At 39.7% G+C, this 22,388-nt stretch overlaps 1 protein-coding gene across 1 annotated transcript in view; it reads left to right on the forward strand.

The window, feature by feature from the left end:
• ESR1 (estrogen receptor 1) overlaps positions 1 to 21,769 on the forward strand; it is a 125,556-nt gene extending 103,787 nt beyond the window's left edge. The window contains exons 6-7 of the mRNA XM_089694284.1: positions 12,560 to 12,743; positions 21,177 to 21,769. Of these exons, the coding sequence (XP_089550410.1) occupies positions 12,560 to 12,743; positions 21,177 to 21,405 (413 nt within the window). The 3' untranslated portion in view covers positions 21,406 to 21,769. The remainder of the gene's footprint in view (positions 1 to 12,559; positions 12,744 to 21,176) is intronic.
• The last annotated feature ends 619 nt before the right edge of the window (positions 21,770 to 22,388 follow it).

The following is a 22,388-nucleotide window of genomic DNA, read 5'->3' on the forward strand; positions in this document are numbered from 1 at the left end:
GCGTGACTTCTGGTTGCTCCCTCTTCAATTGTAGCCTAGTTAAACTGCTTACATGATGTGTAGCAAATCTGTATAATATTTCTAGCTGTTGTCTCTGAAATAATATACTCTACTTTTAGTTTTATTATAAAACTTGCCTTGACCCCCCTCCAATTGCAGCCTGGCAAAATTACTTACATAATGTGCAGCGAGCCTGCACAATAATTCTAGCTGCAGTCTCTAAAATAATATGCTTGAATCTTTTTTCATGAAAAAAGTTCCTCATCTTAAATTTCAGCCCAGTCAAGATGCTTACATATGCTCCAGCCATTGTACTATACATATGGCTACTGTCTCTGAAATATGGCACTGTCATTTTTATTTCATAACAACATAACAACTCCCTCTTTAAAAGGTGGAGTTTTGGTTTTGAAGTGTTATTGTGCACTCTGTTTTGAGATTAACATTAATTAAACCGACTGCAAAAAGGAGATCACTATAAACTGTTTTGCCACTGTTAAGAATTGCTTCTGTTGGTCATATAGTATTTCTTGTCATCCTTTTGTGTGTTCCCATTAGTTGTTGTGCTAGTTGTGCTTCCACATCAACCTAAATTGACTTATTAATCTATCTGGGTCCCCCCCAATCCCCATACTATAAAGTCATTTGTCTATACCTTGCATTTATGTGTGACCAAATTCTCAAACCAACTGTATTCAGGCCGAAATAAAATTCTCTATGAATTGAACCTGTATTGGAGCTATGCACAAGTTGTTCTGGACGCACATTTAAATACAGGAACATGAAGGAATGACTTGCATATCTATACTTACTACCCTAAAATGAGGAATAAACCCCTGGTTTTTTCATTTGTATTGACATTTAAATACCTTTTCTTCTGACCTTCTTCTCTAAAATGTTAGTAGGCTGTTTGATATTTAGAGCCACTGTCCTCAGTACTTTCTAGGAGACATACCTGGAGCAAGTATTCAGATCGGGAAAGCGACAGTATAATCAGATGTTCTTATCTGTGTGTTTCTATTCAGTAGTCTAATGTATGATCAGCATAACTCCATAAAGTTCAAACAGAAGCTGCCCACCTCACAGAACTTGACCTTGTCATGACAGCTGCCCAAAGTGAATGCCACAGATGGTGCTGTGCCAGAAGAAAATACAGTGGGGATCGAAAGTTTGGGCACCCCCGCTAAAAATTTGTATTAATGTGCATAAAGAAGCCAAGGAAAGATGGAAAAATCTCCAAAAGGCATCAAATTACAGATTAGACATTCTTATAATATGTCAACAAAAGTTAGATTTTATTTCCATCATTTACACTTTCAAAATAACAGAAAACAAAAAAATGGCATCTGCAAAAGTTTGGGCACCCTGCAGAGTTAATATCTTGTACTGCCCCCTTTGGCAAGTATCACAGCTTGTAAACACTTTTTGTAGCCAACCAAGAGTCTTTCAATTCTTGTTTGATGTATCTTTGCCCATTCTTCCTTACAAAAGTCTTCCAGTTCTTTGAGATTTCTGGGCTGTCTGTCACGCACTGCTCTTTTAAGGTCTATCCATAGATTTTCAATTATGTTGAGGTCAGGAGATTGTGAAGGCCATGGCAAAACCTTCAGTTTACACCTCTTGATGTAATCCCCCGTGGATTTCGAGGTGTGTTTAGGATCATTATCCATTTGTAGAAGCTATCCTCTCTTTAACTTCAGCTTTTTCACAGATGGCATCAAGTTACCATCCAAAATTTGCGGAAATTTTATTGAATCTATTTTTCCTTCTACTCGTGAGATCTTCCCTGTGCCACTGGCTGCAACACAACCCCAAAGCATGATTGATCCAACCCCATGCTTAACAGTTGGACAGAGGTTCTTTTCTAACTTTTGTTGACATATTATAAGAATGTCTAATCTGTAATTTGATGCCTTTTGGAGATTTTTCCATCTTTCCTTGGCTTCTTTATGCACATTAATACAAATTTTTAGCTGGGGTGCCCAAACTTTCGATCCCCACTGTACAAGATGCAAAGTCATCAGCATCCAAATAGATGCCTTTCATGTGTTTATTGTGACAGCATAGACTCACATAAGGCATAAGAAACTGACAGTTCAAACTGACTGATGCTTTATGTGAAGCTGTCTTCACAATACACAAGTGACACATGTCTATTTGGGGTGCTGATGACTTTACATCTTTGTGATCAGTAAACACTGTCAAGCAGCAAGCATTTAAAAGACAAGTAGTTAGTAACGGCCACCCCATGTTTACTGTACTTTCCATTGTTTTAATGGAAAGCTTTTTGGTTTCTTTTGGCCCACCTCACCCTATTCTGACAAGCTTTTCTACTTAGTAATCTAGAATTAACTTTATAAAATGAACCTTGGCAAAGAAGATCAAGGTTGCCCTATTTCGCTGCAGATTGCTTTGAGCATGAAGGTGCCAAATGCCAGCATTTTTAATCAGAGGCTTTAGTTTTTGGGATCATTTATAAATAGTTTGTTCAGAAAGCATTCTTCACGCTGGGCATAACTCAGAGATTCTATAACTATTAATTTTTAAACCTTTTTTACTTTCTTGACATGTTTCTTGTATGCCAAGAATTTCTACACAATAATCTTTACCAAAAAATATAATAGCACTTCCACAGTAATTATACGTTTAGAGGTTCATTCTTGGATATGACGCCATTGAATGTCTTGCTACAATACCTAAAATTTGACATTAACAAAGTTAACCATTTTGTTTTAAGTGCAGTCATACTTAGAGTCCATTAAATATGCTTTATGTTATAGCTGTTAATTTATGACTTTAATTACATTTATTTATTTCAGGTACTTATATAGTGCTGTCAATTTACACAGCGCTTTACATATATATTGTACATTCAGTTCAGTTCCTAACCCTTAAGGGGTGTACAATCTAAGGTCCTTAACTCACATTCATACATACACATACTAGGGACAATTTAGACAGGAGCCAATTCATCTACCAGCATATCTTTGGAGTGTGGGAGGAAACCGGAGTAATCAGAGGAAACCCACGCAGGCATAGGGAGAGCATGCAAACTCCAGGCAGGAGGTGCTGTGGCTGGGATTTGAACCAATGACCCTAGTACTGCCAGGTGGAAGTGCTAACCATTTAGCCACTGTGCTGCCCATAGATAATAATCATAATTTTTATTGTTATGTTTGTGAACAGCAGAAACATATAAAAAGAATTAAGAGGATGGAGGCATATTTGCCTGTTTAATGCGCCTTTTTACATTAAAGTCCAATTGAACCCTTGTTATTTATTACTGTAATGCAGTTAGACTGGAAGCACATTGGAGAGTTGGACTGGATTTCATTTTTTTTTTGTATGTATTATGTTTAGAACTTGAAAACATATTTAGAAATTGAAAGCATATGCAGATGATGGCCACCATACTAGCTAGCATGCTGTTTGGTATGCATTGTGATTTGTCTGTCAGATGTATGCATCGCACATGTAGTAAGAGCTCCTTAGAAAAGAGAAAACCATCAATTGTTAGAAAAAGTTACTTTTGTTTCAATGATAAGAAGTAATGATGAGCAATTGTCTAGTTTCCATGCACAGGCCATTTGTTGAACTCTGTAAATTCTGGAAATTACTTGAAAGTGTTTGGAAAGCTACATTTTTTAATTAAAATAATAAACTTACTTTTTCTGTGCACTGGTATTGCACAAGTGGACTCGAAACCACCTCCTCTGGGGTCCCCTGCCGATGATCTTGGCTGCCATAGCAAGCTGCATGCTATGGGAACATTCATCCAGGAGCGCTCCCAAGCCAGGCTGTGTGTGTCCATAGCAGAAGGGCCATCTTAATATCATCATGGGCCCCTGGGCATAATAATGCACTGGGGCCCCCACAAGCCTGCACTACCACTCACCAAACACAACCCATTCAAATAAAAGGGTCTGCGCTGCAACTTTCCCACAACCGACAACCGTGTGCGATGCATACGGTTGTAGTTGGGGTAATGCAGATATTAGAGCAGGGGTAGGCAACCTTTGAGAAGTGGGTATCTACCTGAACAACATGAAAGAAATGTATAATTCCTTTTTTTTTTAAAAGAAATTAACTAGCAAGGTCTAACTAGATGACACGCAGAAAACTTAGAAAAATTATTATAAAACTAATGTCAATGTAAACTTAAGCCTACTTTAAAAGTTAACGTTGGTGAATGCCGAGTTTCAGGCCTTAATGCAGGGCGGGGTATAGAGGTCAGTAATAGGTAATGCAGAGTAAAGGAGTCAGCTGTTTGTAGGGCAGATTATAGGGGTCAGTATGACAGAGGATGGGGTCAGTAGAACAGTAGACAGTGTCAGTCAGTAGGACAGAGGATTGTGACAGTAGGGCTGTGGATGGTGTCAGTTAGTAAGACAGTGGATGTTGTCAGTAAGGCAATGGATGGTGACAGTAGTGCAGAGGATGGTGACAGCTAGTATGATAGTGGGTGATGACAGTTAGGCAGTGGATGATGACAGTTAGTAGTGCAAAGGATGGTGACAGTTTGTAGGGTAGTCGATGAAGACAGCATTGCAGAGATGGTGACAGTAGTGCAGAGAATTAGGTCAGTCAGTAGAGCAGTGATGTGTTGCCGGCCAAGTTGATTGTCTTTCCATGTTGGAGCCATCAGCTTGCCACTCCATTGTTCATGTAAGCACAGTGCTTTTTATTTTGCATCTTACTTATTTGGATGTGAACTTTCAGTTTAAGGAATAAAGAGCTTTTTTGGGCATACTTCACATATGCGTTTTCTTTATTTTTCATTTATTGATATCACGGTCATTGTGTCAGGGCTGGAGCGGTGGAATGATCAGGCAGGCTTTATGGTAAGGTCATGCACTGACTGGCAACAGCCTCTGGTGACCCACAGACCGGAGTCCCTCAGGGCGTGGAGTCTAAGCCCCAGGCTGCCTTTCACCAGGGTCCCTGATGGTGGGGATGGACTTGATGCAGCCTGAGACCAGGTCGCGACCCCCGAATAGCCCCAGCTGCGGCAAGGGTCAGAGCAAGAGGAGTCTTTGTCAAAGCCGAGTCGGTTTCCAGGAGAGCAACGAGAGCCAAACAAGAGCTTGCTGCAATGCAACATACAGGACACGAATGCAAATAACGTCTGCAACCGACAGACTTAAATGTGATAGGCCGCACCCTCCTGGGAGGAGCTGCAGAGGACTGAGAGCATAATGGATCCCACAATGCTTAGCAGACACCCAAGATGGATGCCAGCACATGGAGCAGCACAAATCCTGAGGAAAGGTAGGACCTTGACAGTACCTCCTCCTCAAGGGCCCCTCCGCTGCTCAACATAAGGCTTCTGGGGAAAGCGGGCATGAAAAGCGCGGAGGAGGGCCGGAGCATGAACATCTGCGGAAGGAACCCAGGAACGCTCCTCGGGACCATAACCGCGCCAATGGACCAGGAACTGCACCTGACAAATGGACCAATTGAGAGTCCAGGATGCGGCTCACCTCATACTCCTCATGCCCGTCAACCCGGATAGGACGGGGCCAAGGCAGAGAGGCAGTAAAGCGATTACAGACTAGAGGCTTTAACAGGGATGCTCTATTCGGACGCAGAACGCCATTATTTCACCCTCTAGTGGTCCGTCTGTTTTGGAATATCATCTATTATGGTTACTGGCCTGCTATGGTGAAGTTGTGATTGCACATCTTTGAGCAGAGTGCTTATGACCATTTATAATTTTATGGTTCACCTGGTCTGGTAAGAGGCCCTTTACATCTATATGTGGAGGTGGTGGAGTTTTCTCACATCTTGGTGCATTGTTGCAACATAGATCACACTTGACACTTTATGTATACTTACTTTTGGAGAAGAAAGGACTCTAATTGCAATATGAATTTGTAATTTATGTTTCACATGAACACTTTAAATAATTTATATTATTTTATTATTTATTTGTTTCTTTCACTTTTATTTCATTGTATGAAATTTACTATATGAAAATTCACTATACTGTAAATATTTGACTTTTACATTATTAGCACTGCTAAGGAGCTGCCGAGACATGCATACGGCAATGATCAAAGGTGACGGCTTGGAGATGGCAGGCAGTAGGTGATGCCGGCACCCTCTTAGTCAGACCTGCTGCTAACAAAACTAAAGTTGCTTGTGTGCAATGCAGTAACAGTTACCATGCCACCTGACCTCCATATTACATTCCTCTAGTCTAGATCATTGCCAGCCCTGATGGTGCCCCATGAGCATCTGGTAAGATGGCTCTGTATATAGCAGGGCTTCCGGTGGGGACAACGCAGGATCAAGAGTGATGTCAGGTAAGCGTTAAGGGAGAAGGAGAGACACAGTGGAAGGATTTTTACTTTAATGTAGAGATTGCATTCGGTAAAAAACCTTCTGCCATTAGAACCACTTTAATTCAAACCTCGGTGACGTCAATGGGGGACAATTCCTGAAAACAAATTGTGCCCATTTTAAAAGATAATAGCCAAGGGTTTGTCAAACAAAGGGTATGTGAAGTTGGGCACCACAATGGGAAAAATGTTCCACTACAAAAATGTTTTTTTTAACCACTTGCCTCAAGTGAGGGCTTAGGAGCGGGCTTGTCTCAAGTGGTCAATGGGGAAAAGCACCCAGTAGTTTTTCTCAGTAGGAAACTGACGGCGGCAGAGAAAAACTATGCTGTGGTGGAGCGAGAGTGTCTCACCATTAAATGGGCTCTGTACTCATTGTGGTACTTTTTGCTAGGTGACCTGGATGAGACAAAACAAGCATGCCAATGTCATGGTGACAATATGGTTTCTTTCTCTCCAGGAGTTCAACTTTGGAGTAGAGCACAGGAGGGAGACAGCAGTAAAATGCTGATGCCTTCTCCCAAGTTCATTGTCTGATGCCAAATGGTGCCTCCAACACCTCTGCGTTGTGGCCGGGGGGGGGGGGATATGTACAGGACACCAGGGATGGGTCCTAGATGGGCGCTATGTGGCCACAATATTTGGGTTATGGTCCCCTTAACCCCTATACTCAGGGGTCTCACCCGTCATGTGTGAGGTATTCCGGGGTAGCCATGCAGAGGAGAGGACTGACTCACAGTTCTCTTTGTATTAGCAGAGATATATTTTGGGAATGTTTGGAGTGACATTCAGGTGGGAAAAGAACCTCCACTCCTGACTATGGGAACTCCAATCACTAAGGGGTTAAGCAGCCTCCAGGATGCAGCACAAAAACAGAATGGTCTGAATGTCAGGTGTGGAGAGTAGGAGTTTTGAGAGAGACATGTTGGAGTGCTGCATGTGTGCTGGGAGCTGCCAAACAGCCGGAGTTTGACTGAGCTAACCATGAGGTGAATCCCGTCTATGAACTTTATTTTTCTTTATGTTTTCTTTATGCTGTTTGTGCTGAAGATAAGCAGACTTTTCTGTTATATTTTCTGGAGTTAAGTGAATTTCATGTTGATGCTTGACTTGCATTTAAAGACCAAGAAACCCAAGATCCCTAGAGCCTGTCTCTGTCCTGTACTCACACAAAATATTCAATGATTATCTACTGTTGCAGTTGCAGTCATGGTACCATGGCCAACTCTGTGTTGTAGCAAGTGGGTGTTTTGCTAGGCAAGCAGCTTGTGTTGCCACTGCATTTCAGCCAGTTGAACACTCGCTGGGTATGACTGCCCTAACTGCCCACACATACTTCTGACATGCTGCAGGACATCACAAAAGCCAAGATACCTAACCAGGAACTGTTGCACCATCGGATGGAGTGGATGTGCTATACATGCATGAAGTTTTCTTGCTGAAGAATGGACAGCAGGTTGGTGCCACTGACACATATGACCCTGCTTGGCAGAAGCTGGCATGTGGTTAGCCACCTTACACTGGTCAGTGTAGCTTCTGTCTCCCAGGTATATCAGCTGCAAAAGAGTGTAGCAGAATTTTGCCTCGGTCATTGCATAAGCCCTTGGTCACTTGGGAGACCCTGGTGGTTCATGATAAGTAACCAGATAAAGCTATTGAGGAGGAGGAGGGGGTAAAGGTGACTGAGCTGTCATCATCATTAAGGTACATGATATGGGGTGGAACCACCTTTGTACTCATCCTTCTGAACCATCAGCAATTTTTTCCAGTGTGTAGTAAAATAGATGTACCATACTTTCTAGACTATCTTTCTGTGTTCATGTGAACCCTGTCACTGACCGTGTGGCCCAGGAGACATTATCTTCCACATGCCAGTGGTGAGAAGGGGCAGAGTCTACCAGCTGGAAATGAAACAGCTGTGAAGACAAACTGGCTCCAAAAGCTGGGGGGGAGACACCTGATGGAGGATGATGCTAGAAACAGTGGAGTGGGGTTAGGAGACTTATAGTGAGGGTCACAACTACTCTTGGCCCTAGTCGGCATGACCGTACGATAACCCTCTTCCCTGCTTGATTTGCAATGATCATAATTTGTAAGGTAAGCTTCTCAAACCCCTTGTCAGACTTCCACCTCATTGCTTGAGGCCACTGATGTTGCAGTAATTATGCTTCCAAAACATCCAATAACAAGTAATCTTCAGCATCCTCCATCAGCAATTACTCATTTTGTGCTGAAATATTTAATCTGACTCCAAAATTAGCTGTGATGGAAAAGGGTGCATTCTCAATTGATCAAAACGTGCTGCTCTCTGCATGGGAAGAGGAAGGCTTTGCTAGCCACTCCACAAACTCCTGCACATGCTCTGGCAGTATAGCATGCCCACTGCTGGAAGAAAAGGCAGGTGTGTCTTGCCTTTCAAAGGTGTGCCTGGACCATTGCTTTGTCCTGCAGAACTTGTTAATCCCCCTTTGGCTGTGCATGAAGAACCTCTCTCTTTTAGACAACCCTGACATGATGAATACAGGGGATTGCTTAACTTTATTAGAAGCTCCTGTCAAGCACTACCATTTTATTTATATCATAAGGAGCCAGCTGTCTTTACCTGGTTCTTGTAGCTGGCGCAAGCTGAAACAGACATCTGGTGCCACATATGTTTATATGTTGTCCTATGAATGGAAGAAAGTAATGCCTCCTGAAATTCCAACATTGCATATCCCAGGAGGCATTAATTTGCTCACCATTTACAGACCAACATGTAAATGAGCAGGGTGCCAGTTAGTGTTTTATGAGGCCCAAAACCTAAAGGTAGGAGGCATGGACCTGTGGGGTGGTAGGCGGACTGCCACAAATGGTTGCTTTATTTGTGTATTTACAGAGTCCTTTTATAGTATGAGTGAGAAATACACCTATTTTTTTTTTAAATTTAGGGTTTTTAATTAAGAATCCATATAATATTTTCATTGATGTTTCTATCATTGGGGAGATCTTTCTTTACTTGACAAGACAGGAAGCAAATAGATGCTCTCCTACAGGCTTGCACATGTTAATAAAACTTTTAAAAGTAGTGTGGGCAAGGGTGAAAACTTTTGTGAATGTTTTCTTGCTGTCTGTGTCTTCATTATAAAATATTCCTTACTTTCACTTTGATCACCAAGACAGTAAGTGAGAAATCTCTCTAACAGGCCTATAGATGAAAGTAAAAAACTGAGAGGTCCTAACCCTTTTACACCATAAATAAATCTACAAAATGTGGTGGCACATGGAGGCTCAGTCATACCTATATATATGTGATTGAGCCTGCTCCGGTTTAGGAGCCCCTCCTGTGACCACTGTGTCCACCGAACACAACTGATACCCGATTACTGGTTACTGATGATTGGTCATAGCAATCACATGATAACAATGTAAGCAACCTGTTATGAATGGCTTTCCATTCATGAACAGCTTGCTTACTGTTGTTATCTGTGATTGGCCCACAGCAATCACATGGTACCTGGCTACCTGTACTATGTGATTAGCTTAGCCAATTACAGATCACAATAAAAAAACAAGCTGTTCATGAATGAGAAACATATTCATGACAGCTAAATCTATTGATTATACAGTGATCCTCAAAAATGCAAAAATCAAATAAAGAATTGTTCTTTTTTTTTAACATACTATCATCAGTCAGTATCCCTGATCACCACCACACAAGTCATATGATGACACTACTGCATTGGTTACAGTATGTAAAAAATACAATTGTGAAAAAAAAAACAAATTTTATTTCACTTCTCTATTTTCTAAAAAATTGTGCCAAAAATTACAAGCTCAAAAAACTTGCCATGCCTCTTACCAAATACACTTATTGGGATTCTTTTTTTTTTTTTTACCAAAGACACGTAGCAGAAAACATTTTGGCCTAAATTTATGAAGAAATTAGATTTTTTTTCCTTATTGTCTTGACTGGATATGTTTTATAACAAAAAAGAGAAAATATAGGTTTTTTTTTCAAAATGTTCTGTCTTTTTTTGCATATATAATAAAAAATAAAAAAAACCCAATGGTGATCAAATATCACCAAAAGAAAGCTCTACTTGTGTGAAAAAAATTAGATAACATTCATTTGGGTACAGTTCTGCATGACCGCACAATTGCCAGTTAAATTAGAGCAGTGCCAAATAGAAAAAAAAAACACTGTCAAGTTTTTATTGTTGTCTGTGTTCCCGTTAAGGAGATTCACTCTCTAATTTTCCTGATCACCAATGTCACTGAGAACAAAAGTCAGGGTAAATCCTCAATTTTGAGTTGCCACCAGAACAGGAATAGAGGGGAAATCCTCTGAGGACACTTGCCCACATTGCAAAGACATCTTTTCACTTACTGTTGAGTCTACAGAGCAAGAAATAGAGGCAAATTTCCGTAGCCTCCCTGGCGGTATTCCCGAGTGTAGCTCGGGGTAAAGTTTCAGTGCCACAAGCGGTAACCCCGAGCTACACTCGGGCTTACCATGCGGCGCTGCTCCGGGATCCCTCAATCACTTACCTTGTCCTGCGCTCCCACGATGTCCCTCCTGCAGTGTCCCCTGTAATGTCCTCCGGCGGTTACCGGCATCTTTCATCTGGGTTCCATCCCCTGAGAGTGTCGGGACATACGGGGATGGAACTGGCGGGAAATTTGAAAATGACAAAAAGTGACATTTACTAAATTCACTAAAATCATTACTGTACCAAGCCATTTCACATACATTTTGTCCCTAGTGCTTTGTCCTGTGCCCTAACTACATTTTTACCGGTCTTTCTGCCTGGAAACTGAGAAACGTCCATGGCATCCAAAAAGTGTCCCTTTAGGTCAAAATCGGTTTTAGACCAGCTAAAGAACAGCGATAGTAAATTAGCACCACTTGCAGAATTGAGTGATAATGATTCATGGGGAAATTCGTCATCAGACACTGAAAACGATTTTGCGACTTTGCTCAGTGATGTGCGAACTTGGCGCTATATTTCAAATTTTAGTGTTTTTGGTTTGATTATATCATTGAATTAAACGTATTATTATTATATTATTAATTTTTATGATTATTTATTAAATTATAATTTATGATTTCGTGTTTCAAATTTTAACATACCCGGGATGTTTACTAGACTCTTGTTCGTACAGATTTCAGTGAGTTATTCCTAAAAATTACAGGCCTACAATAAAAAAAATACATATTTCCATGCAAAAAAATGTACCGCTTTGAGCACAGAAATATGGACATAATCAGACTGCTAGGGAGGTTAATGAGACATAGATAGCAAAAACTGATAGCGGTCTTTAAGACACTCCTACTCTATTCAATTTAAAAAAGTATTGGCTTCACATATAAATTAAGAGCGCAAGAAATTAGATGACTATCTCCTACACCATCAATTTTTTTTCAGCTCAGTAAATGTTTTGTACCACCAGAATGATATAAAATAATAAGCAAATTTAAAGCAATTTTTTTTTTTGCTAAATTCAATTATAAACACTGAAATGGAAACGTGTTTAATTTAAAGAATGGTTCCAGACTCCTGTTGTGTATTGAGTCATTTACTGTTGTCTATAGCACCTTATTGCAAGGATTTTACTTTTGCTCATAAATGCACTGTTACAATAGAAAGGTAGTGCTAAAGCATTACTACAGGTCAAATGAATGTGTTTATCATGGACCCCAGGGTGAGGGGATAGCAGAGTTCATAGTATGTACGTATACTTTATTATTTTAAGCATGGATGTAATAAAATATGGGATACAATTAATTTTTAAAGTGTCAGGATTTATCGAGTTTAGTGATTTTGTACATGTATCAATCCTTACTATTTCAGGTTGTTTTTTTATTATCTACCAGAGACTATGAAGGTGTTATTAGAGCCCTAAAGAACAATGGGGTTGATTTACTAAAACTGAAGAAAATGCATAATCTGATGCAGCTCTGCATAGAAACCAATCAGCTTCCAGTTTTTTTTTTTTTTGTCAAAGCCTAATTGAATAAGCTGAAGTTAGAAGCTGATTGGCTACCATACTCATCTGCACCAGATTTTCCACTCTCTTATGATTGCATAGGAAGTATTTTGGTATGCAGATTTATGTTTTGTATTTGATGTGCAGTCTAATTTATTTACTCTATGATAAACGGTATATTTGCATATGTTAGAAATGCGTAAAAGCCATATTTATTATTAACTTAATTGTCTTTCTTTTAATACTCACAGGTGTATATACCTTTCTGTCTAGTACCTTAGAATCTTTAGAAGACACAGACCAAATTCATTTGATTCTGGACAAAATCATAGACACATTGGTGCATTTTATGGCTAAAACTGGACTCTCTCTTCAACAGCAGCAAAGACGACTGGCTCAACTGCTTCTGATACTTTCACATATTAGGCATATGAGGTAAGAAGCCATCTGCTTATTTTTTTTTTTTTAAAGCAAAAAACATCATTGAGTAAGCTTTCTGCTTTCTGCATCTAGCTATATAGCATATTCAAAAATTATTTGCTAAACTAAGTGAGCATTCACTTTTTAATGTGAATATTTCCTGCTACATGAGTGAATGAATAACAAATGAGTCAAGTGACTCCCACACTTCCATTTAGAAAAGAAGGGTAACCACTCTGTAGAACTGCAAAGTAAGAAGCAGATCCAGTGTTCGGAATGATCAAATATGGCGGCCACAATGTACAGTTAAAATTACACATTTTTCATAGAAGCAAGGTTCTGAAAACAAATCAAATACTTAAAATAACTTTTAAATCAAGTTTATCTTGTTTACCTTTACACACTATATGGTTAAAAGGATGTGGACACTTATATGAGCTTGTTGGACATCACATTCCAAAACCATGGGTATTAACATGGAGTTTGTCCGTTTCTCCAACTTTGCTACTATAACAGCCTCCACTTTTCTGCAAAAGCTATCCAGGCTGCCTAGCTGTGGGAAATAGTCCCCAGTGTGTCAAAAGAACATTTGTGAGGTCAGATGCTCATGTTGGGTGAGAAGACCAGTTTAATTTCATCTGAAAGATGTCAGGACTCTAAATTCCTCCACACTAAACTGTGCACAGGGGCACAGTCCTGCTGGAACAGAAAAAGGCCTTCCCAAAATTGTTACCACAAGGCTGGAAGTGCACAATTGTTTAAAATATCTTTTTATGCCTTAGCCTTAAGTACACTTCACTGGAAAGCCATGAAATCAATCATTTTGAGGGGTGTCCACATACATGCACCATATACACTATATCAAAAATTGTCTTCACATTAATAAGATTATACATTAACCCCTTCATGCCCAAGGGTAAATCACATCCTAATGCCTAAACACAGGATTGCAATTTTGACAGGTGTTAGTAAATCCGTACATATCACAACTACTTTGTACATCCAGGTGGATTATACCTTGTTTTTTTTAGGACAAATTGGGATTTCATTTGGCAGTAAATTGTAATGGATATCTCTGGATTTTTTTATTTTTATTATCAAAGGAAAGCTGGCCCAAAATAGTAAAAAAAACAAATGTTTTTAAAATTTAGCTGTGTATTTCTTGTTACTACCATAACCTACTGTATTACCAAAGAAAAACCCAGAATAAATTCTCCTGCTCCTGCGATCACTGCGATGCCACATATGTGTATGGTTGTGGTTTTTTTACCCATAGTACAGCACAGAAACAATAGTGCACAATTTGCTATTTCTTTTTTGTTCTACCTAAAACACACTGACACTAACTGACACCGATATTAATTTACAAAACAGAAAAAAAATCCTGCACAAAATATACTGACCCTGACCTTTGACCTTGACCCAACACTAACCCTGACACTGACCTAGATCAAACCTTGTGCTAGGTATTTTTTCTTTATTTTTTTCGTTTATTTTTAATATTTCTTTATTTTACACACTGTTGTTTCTTTTTCTCTCTCTGAAAGGCAGAGAGAAAACACAGGGGAGGGCTTCACAGTGATTGATCACTGTGATAGCCAATCAGAGGCTATCACAGCGATCAGGTGACCCAGAACTGGTAGTTAGTACAGGACCAGGAGCTTATGGTGAGACCCATGTGGTGTGCTGCCAGCACAAAGGGAGATACGCAAATATGTGGCCACATGGCATAAAGCCCAGGGCAGTGAGGCCACATATTTGTGTGTGGCCAGCATCAAGGGGTTAAATAAATGAATTTAAAGCTGGAGTTTAGATATGGCAATTTTTGCATAGTATGTATGTGCCATACCTGTAGGATCCCTGTGAAAGCTGGAAATCACTGTAGGTTGTAGCTTACTACAGTGATCTCCACTAGCTTCTGGGTCCCATCCTGAACGATTGCTGTGCTGCACTGGGAACATAGAAGGTCATTCATGGAACACTTAATATTTTCTCAATTAATACAAACATTCTTTGATTAGACAAGGTAGAGAGGTGGGGCAGTATCATCACCAGCTCCAGCTGATCCAATCAGAGAATTCTTTACATTCGAGGTGAGCACCTATCCCAGGTGAACATTCTCCTGTGTTCAGTAAGCAGCAGGGCAGTCACTCAGCATGGGACCCAGAAGCTAATGAAGATCACTTTCCAGCTTTCATGGGGATTCTATAGGTATGTCACATACATACTCTTGGACCAATGTGACTATATAAAACTGTCATACCTAAACTTCAGCTTTCAATAAATTAGGCTCTAGTTACTTGAAAGACATGCTGCACCCTCAGGCCCCCATTCACCCTCTTTGATCATCGGGTTCAGGAGCATTCTCTAATTTAACCCCCACTCTCTGAAGCTCGCTACCAGATTAAATAAGACATAATCCTCAATATGGGATAAACACTCACATCATTTTCTACATGGTATATGAGAGTAAATTTAAATCCCTATTCCTCTTTAAGACAAATAACTGTTAATAATTGTTAATATATACTGTATGTAACTGCAATATTAGCTCCAAGGATGAAAAGTTAATTATAACTGTTTCTTTGTACTTGTAGTGAATAGCTTAATATCATATTTTACTAGTTATTTTACTAGATTTTATAAAGTAACTCCAGAAAAAACAACACTTGCAGCATTCCCCCTTCCCACTGCAAAGGTTAAATGTTTGTTTTGTCATCCACATCCCAGAACCACTGGTCCTACATTGAACATGAATACATCAGAAAGGCCATGAATGTTTGAGTGGCAAAAAATCCTCTTTGGGGACCACTTGTGTGACAGGGAGTAAATTTGCAGAAGTATAGAAAAGGTATTTGCTTAGTCATCTGCCCCTAGACAAAATGTACAATGCAGGGGTAAATAGTTTTTTTTTCTGGAGTTCTGCTATAAGAAAGCTATTTTTCAATGTTAGGGTTCTAAGAAGTAAATAATAGGATGTACTTGGCAAACAAATCTACGTATCGTGCATTAATACTTGGCTCTACCTAATGTTATAAATCTTTTGATTAAATGAAAAAATCCTCTTTGAAACACTACAGCTCCAAAGGCTTCCAAAACATACAAGATGGTATATATGATAAGACATTAATATTTATTGAGCATTAAACTAAATAACCAGAAGGTATTTAGGTATTAAGTCTTGTAAAAATGATTAACAGCTTCGATTTTATTGAAAAAGAGAGACAGTATGATTATTTACACTACAGGTCATATTTAATAACAATATGCAAATAATGCCATAAAATATTAGCTTTGTGCTTTAAGTTTTATTCATAATAATGATTAGTTGTTGCAGATTATGCCAGATCACTGTTCTTTATGCTATATTAGTTCATAATTCCTTAACATTGACTATGGCCTGAAAGAGCAACTATCTCAGGTCTATAGACACAAAAGACACCCTCAGTCAACCCTTTGGCCGATATCCTCATCTAAAAAAGACTTAGGTTGCATTCAGACTGGTACACAAGGATGGCCACCAAATATTATCAGAGATTCTCGCCAGTGATGCTAAATGTTGTCACACAGTGTGTGTGGCCAGAAACAGTCAGCGGTGGCTGTAAAATTTGTATTCTGTACAAGTCAATTGTTGATGCTACTGCAGTTCACATTTAACTAAGCGACCATGGTGCCAGTGTGTGTCCAGAGTTGGCATTCTATAGAGTTTTTATGCGGCCATAGTGTTGCTGTGTCCAGATGCAGTATTTACCTGACTCTGAACTCTGCAAACTATCTGCCTCGGCCTCCTGTGTGAATGTAACCGTAATCATGCCAACCTCCATCTGATATCTGTGGTCACCCTAAAGCTGAACACCACACAAAAAAAAAACTTTTGATATATATATATATATATATATATATATGGTTTGGGCAGCACAGTGGCTAAGTGGTTAGCACTTCCACATTGGTTCAAATCCCAGCCATGGGACTACCTGCATGTTCCCCCTGTACCTGTGTGGGTTTCCTTCAGGTACTCCAGTTTTCTTCCACACTCCAAAGACATGCTGGTAGGTCAATTGGCTCCTGTCTAAAATTGCGAGGCAAAACAAAACAAAAAGCACACCAACCTTGCACATTACTTCAGTAAACCAAAATTTATTGAATACAGAATAATACTCACAAAATGCGAAGCAAATCAAGCACGTAATTCCTCAAGGGAACTTTAAAATAGTAGAGCCTGCGCGAGTCCCATCATAGGGGTAGACAGCCATGGTACAGCTGACGCATTTTGAAGCTCTGATGAAGACGGGACACCCTTTGAAACGCATCAGCTGTACCCTGATTGTCTACCCCTGTCATGGGACTTGCACAGGCTCTACTATTTTAAAGTTCCCTTGAGGACTTACATGCTTGATTTGCTTCGCTGTTTGTGAGTATCATTCTGTATTCAATAAATTTTGGTTTACTGAATGTAATGGTAATGCGCAAGGTTGGTGCGCTTTTTGTTTTGTTTCGCTTCGCAGTATTGGTCGGGCTTCCCCAGCCTTGTTTGGAGCTGCACAACCTCATATGCACTGGTGGTCAAATTTTTCAAGTTCTGGTTCCATCTATCCACCCCTTCTCGGGTCTCAGAGCGCAGGAGAGTTCGTTTTTGGTTCTTCCTGTCTAAAATTGACCCCAGTATATGTACTGTATGTATGAATGTGAGTTAGGGACATTAGATTAAAAGCTCCTTTAAGGTTAGGGACTGATGTAAATGAACAATATATGTAAAAGTGCTGCATAAATTGGCACTTGCCCTCGGTACAGCAATGTGGTGTAGTTAGTATAGAAGTACCTGTAATAAATAAATAAATATATATTTATAAATAGCCACAAAGGCTGTAAATACATTTTCTTTGTGGCACATGCCGTTACAAAACCAGATAATACCTTGTAAACGTAGCAGTGACATCATCACTGTGCTGCACAAAGCTTGTCTACATAGGAAGGCTGTGGGTGGGAACCATCAGGTCCATCTACTACAGGCAGCCTGCAGAACACCACATGGTTGCCAATACAAACCAGAGAACCCCGTAGGAGAAAGTAGCAGAGACAAGGAAACTACTGCTCAGAGGTAAAGTGTAGAAATTGTTTCATGCTGGAATACTGCACAGATCTAAAAATATGCATAAAGGACACTGAAGGGGGCTTTTTATATATATATAAAAAAAAAAAAGTCTCAAACATTAACATAGCTGTCTTGAATAACATCCACAGTTTATGTAGTACAGGTGCATCTCAATAAATTAGAATATCATCAAAAAGTTAATTTATTTCAGTAATTCAGTGAAAAAATTATATAGATTCATTACAACAACAGAGTGATATATTTCAAGAATTTCTGTCTTTTAATTTTGATGATTATGGCTTACAGCTAATGAAAACCCAAATTCAGTATCTCAGAAAATTAGAATACTGTGAAAAAGTTCAATATTGTAGACTCACGGCGTCACACTGTAATCAGCTAATTAACTAGCCTGTAAAGGTTTCCTGAGCCTTTAAATAGTTTCTCAGTCTGGTTCAATAGGTTACACAATCATGGGGTCACTGCTGACTTGACAGTTGTCCAGAAGACAGTCACTGACACCCTCCACAAGGAGGATATGTCACAAAAGGTAATTGCTAAAGAAGCTGGCTGTTCCTAGAGTACTGCATCCAAGCATATTAATGGAATGTTGAGTGGAAAGAAAAAGTGTGGTAGAAAAAGGTGCACAAGCAACGGGGATAACCACAGCCTTGAGAGGATTGTGAAGCAAAGGCCATTCAAGAATATAGGGGAGATTCACAAGGAGTGGACTACGGCTGGTGTCAGTGCTTCAAGAGCCACCACACACAGAAATATCTAGGACATGGGCTACAACTGTTGTATTCCTTGTGTCAAACCACTCCTGAACCAGAGACATCAGAAGTGTCTGACCTGGGCTAAAAAAGAACTGGACTGTTGCTCAGTGGTCCAAAGTCCTCTTTTCAGATGAAAGTAAAGAGGGAGAGTGGAGAGGCACAGAATCCAAGTTGCATGACGTCCAGTGTGTAGTTTTCACAGTCAGTGATGATTTGGGGAGCCATATCATCTGCTGGCGTTGGTCCACTGTGTTTTATCAAGTCCAAAGTCAGCACAGCCCTCTACCAGGAACTTCTAGAGCACTTCATGCTTCCCTCTGCTGACCAGCTTTTTAGAGATGCTGATTTCATTTTCCAGCAGGACTTGGCACCTGCCCATACTGCCAAAAGTACCTATATCTGGTTTAATGATCATATACCATGTATATATGACTTGACTGGCCAGCAAACTCGCCTGACCGAAACCCCATAGAAAAACTGTGGGGTATTGTCAAGAGGAAGATGAGACACCAGTCCCAACAATGCATGCAAGCTGAAGGCCGCTATCAAAGAAACATGGCTTTCCATAACACCTCAGCAGTGACACAGGATGATCACCTCCATACCACGTTGCACTGAAGCAGTAATTTGTGCAAAAGGAGCCCCAACCAAGTTTTGAGTGCATACTATACTGTACATACTTTTTAGTAAGACAAAATTTCTGTATTTAAAATCTTTTTTTTTATTGGTCTTCTGTAATATTCTAATTTTCTGAGTTACTGAATTTTGGGTTTTCATTAGCTGTAAGCCATAATCATCAAAATTAAAAGAAAAAAATGCTTGAAATATATCACTCTGTGTAAGGAATATATATAATATATGCGTTTCACTTTTTGACTTGAATTACTGAAATAAATTAACTTTTTGATGATATTCTAATTTATTGAGATGCACCTGTATGTATATTTCCTATGATCATCAGCCCCATCTAGTGACTATAATGCAGTATTCTGATGAAAAAATCAGGAAAATACATTGTTATGACCACTAGATGGGGCTGACAATCATAGGAAGTAAACATATTACACAAATTACGGTGATTATTCATGACAGCTTCACAAATGCGTGAGACATTCGCATAGCAAAATGTTATATAAATATATAAATTCATACCTAAGGTTCAAGTAAGAATAAACAAAGCTCTTGTATTGAGATACTGGAAGACTTCAAGGGGTGAAGACTGAGGTCCAAAGACCCAGGTGCACAGTCTGCCCCCTCATCCTATTTCCTTCTGTCTGACATTCTGCATGAGCAGAAGGAGTGCAGCCATCCTGGGGTTTATTTACTAAACCTGGTTGACTCAGAATCTTGGGCACCTGTGCATGGTAGCCAATCAGCTTCTAACCTTAGCATGTTCAGTTAAGCTTCAGCAATAAAACCTGGAAGCTGATTGGTTTTTATGCAGAAGTGGACAAGATTCTGAGTCAACCAGGTTTAGTAAATAAACCCCCCTGTGTCCTACAACTGAAGGCTGCTGGATATCATGGTGAAGGCTGATGTGAAGACCAGGGTTACAATATGGAACAGGATAGTAGCTGGAGCTGTGCTTGTCTGTAGCAGGAGAATGTGCTCAAGATAGCCATTGTTCACCCAAATGTGTCACAGGGTTGCATAATCTTCATAGCTTGCGGAAGGTGGTGCACACTATGATCATGGACTTGACAAGCTATTTAAAGTGGCTCCTGCTGAGTCATGGCTGCAACAAATTAATCAAAATCAACCTGCCCCACCAGCGTCACACTACACCTGCACTAAGGTATTCTCGCTGCCCACGGCAGTGGCCCAGTGTCCAGGGATTACCCTCTGGGTGGGGTCTGAGGTGTTTGAGGGGTGGGAGGGGAACCCCAGAGAGATAGGATCAAAACCCTGAACTCACCACACTGACCCCTTTCCAAGGGAAGACCCACCAGGTGGGCATATCCTCTTCTCCATAAAGAGGGTTTTATGCACTGGAACTACCCATTGTTCTGTAGAGCACTCTGCATTTAACTGCACCGCATTGCAAGGTCCAGTGCTGAAGTCACCATTACAGGCCAGCCCCATGTCTTCCATATGGCGGGGTCTGGGTACAGTTCCCTGAGGTGCTGCTGATGAGCGACCCATCTGGAATATGAAATCACATTGCTCCAGTGGCATTGATGCAGCCAGAAGGAAAAGTATTTCTCCATGTGAAGAACTAAGCATAGTCTTCAATCTTTCAGAAATGTTGGAATGACAAACCAGAAGCTGCTCTCTGTAGAGAGAGATCAACCCTCAACTAAGGACAATAGAAAAAAACTGAGGATTGCTGGGAGTGGGAGGGCTTATATGGGCTGTCCTACCAACTCTTTGCCATTGTCCTCACCTGAAGGTAACAGCATAAAACGCATGTTCAAGACTGTTTAAAGTTTATTTGCTACTTTTTAAGAATGTGTAAACATTTGAATACTCATAGTCTATCCACAGTTCTACATTAGGAAGCCAGGCAACATTCCTGTTTATTCATAATGAAAAATGTATGTACCTTTTTCTGCATTAACTTTAAAATGTTGCATTTTTTTACAGCAATAAAGGGATGGAGCACCTGTACAGCATGAAGTGCAAAAACGTAGTGCCGCTATATGACTTGCTGTTGGAGATGCTGGACGCACATCGCATGCATACACCCAAAGAAAAATTTGTAACTCAAGAGGAAGATAGCCGTAGTCCACTGACTGCAGCCCCGACTACTTCACCCTGCTTGCAGCCTTATTATGTAAATAGGGAGGAAACAAGTTTGCAAAACTCATTATGAAAGAATGCTGTTTTTACTTTGATTTTCTTTTTTTTTTTTAATTGATTGGTCTTAAGTGGCCATGCAGTTCCCAACAATATACTACCTAGTACCTATAGTCTGTGCACCAATTTAGCTGAATAATGCTGCATATATAAACACACTCCGGCATGCATCTTTTCAATGATTTCTAGTGCAGGGTTTCATCATCTCTTTGCAACCTATCAAAGTGGAAGAGGCGCCATTGGGCTGAAGGACTCTCTCCATTACAATAAATGCTTTCTGTGATTTTATTTTTGTACGCTATTTCATGTAACTCTGTGCTACCAAGGAGCACAACTACATTTCTACAGCTTTCAATAAAATAGTTTGGATAGTGTTAAAATAGCATGGACTATGACTGATGCAAAATCAGTATATACTGTAGTTTCACGTGTGCAAGTTTTTATCTAGCACCAAGCATTTACAAATATCATTTATATGAACACTTTATCTACAGTTGTGTTAGTGTATCTAGTTCTCAATGTTACTGTAGATATCACTAGTGCCATTTCACTTACTACTTTATATAGTTCATCCCATCATATTCCTATTCATTATCCATTTTCTTTACTGTTTATCAATGGTTTCTCTGGCTATTAATCAATCTGACAAGGGAGCAAATTGAATATACATGTAGTGCCAAACATTTATTGGGCACAATGGTTTTACAGTTGAGTGGTAGTCCTTAAGATGTCATTAGCCTTGACTGTTGGTGAACGAATGTGGTGCTCCAACCAGGTCCAACCAAGTCATATTATATGTTTAAGTGCTTATCTACATTTTGTGTTCTCTTTGATTATTAATAAGCCTACAAATGTAGGATTTTTAAAGGCACTAAATTATGATAATATTTTTGATAATTTAATAATGAAATATGATAAAGGTGGCCTAAACTATAACTAAACCATCTCAGTAAACAGATGGCCTTTGTTTGTTTTTTTATTTACTGACAATGCTGAAAA

This window comes from Staurois parvus, unplaced genomic scaffold, assembly GCF_062004578.1.
Source record: "Staurois parvus isolate SC_StPar_1 unplaced genomic scaffold, SC_StPar_1.0 ptg000657l, whole genome shotgun sequence".
NCBI lineage: Eukaryota > Metazoa > Chordata > Amphibia > Anura > Ranidae > Staurois > Staurois parvus.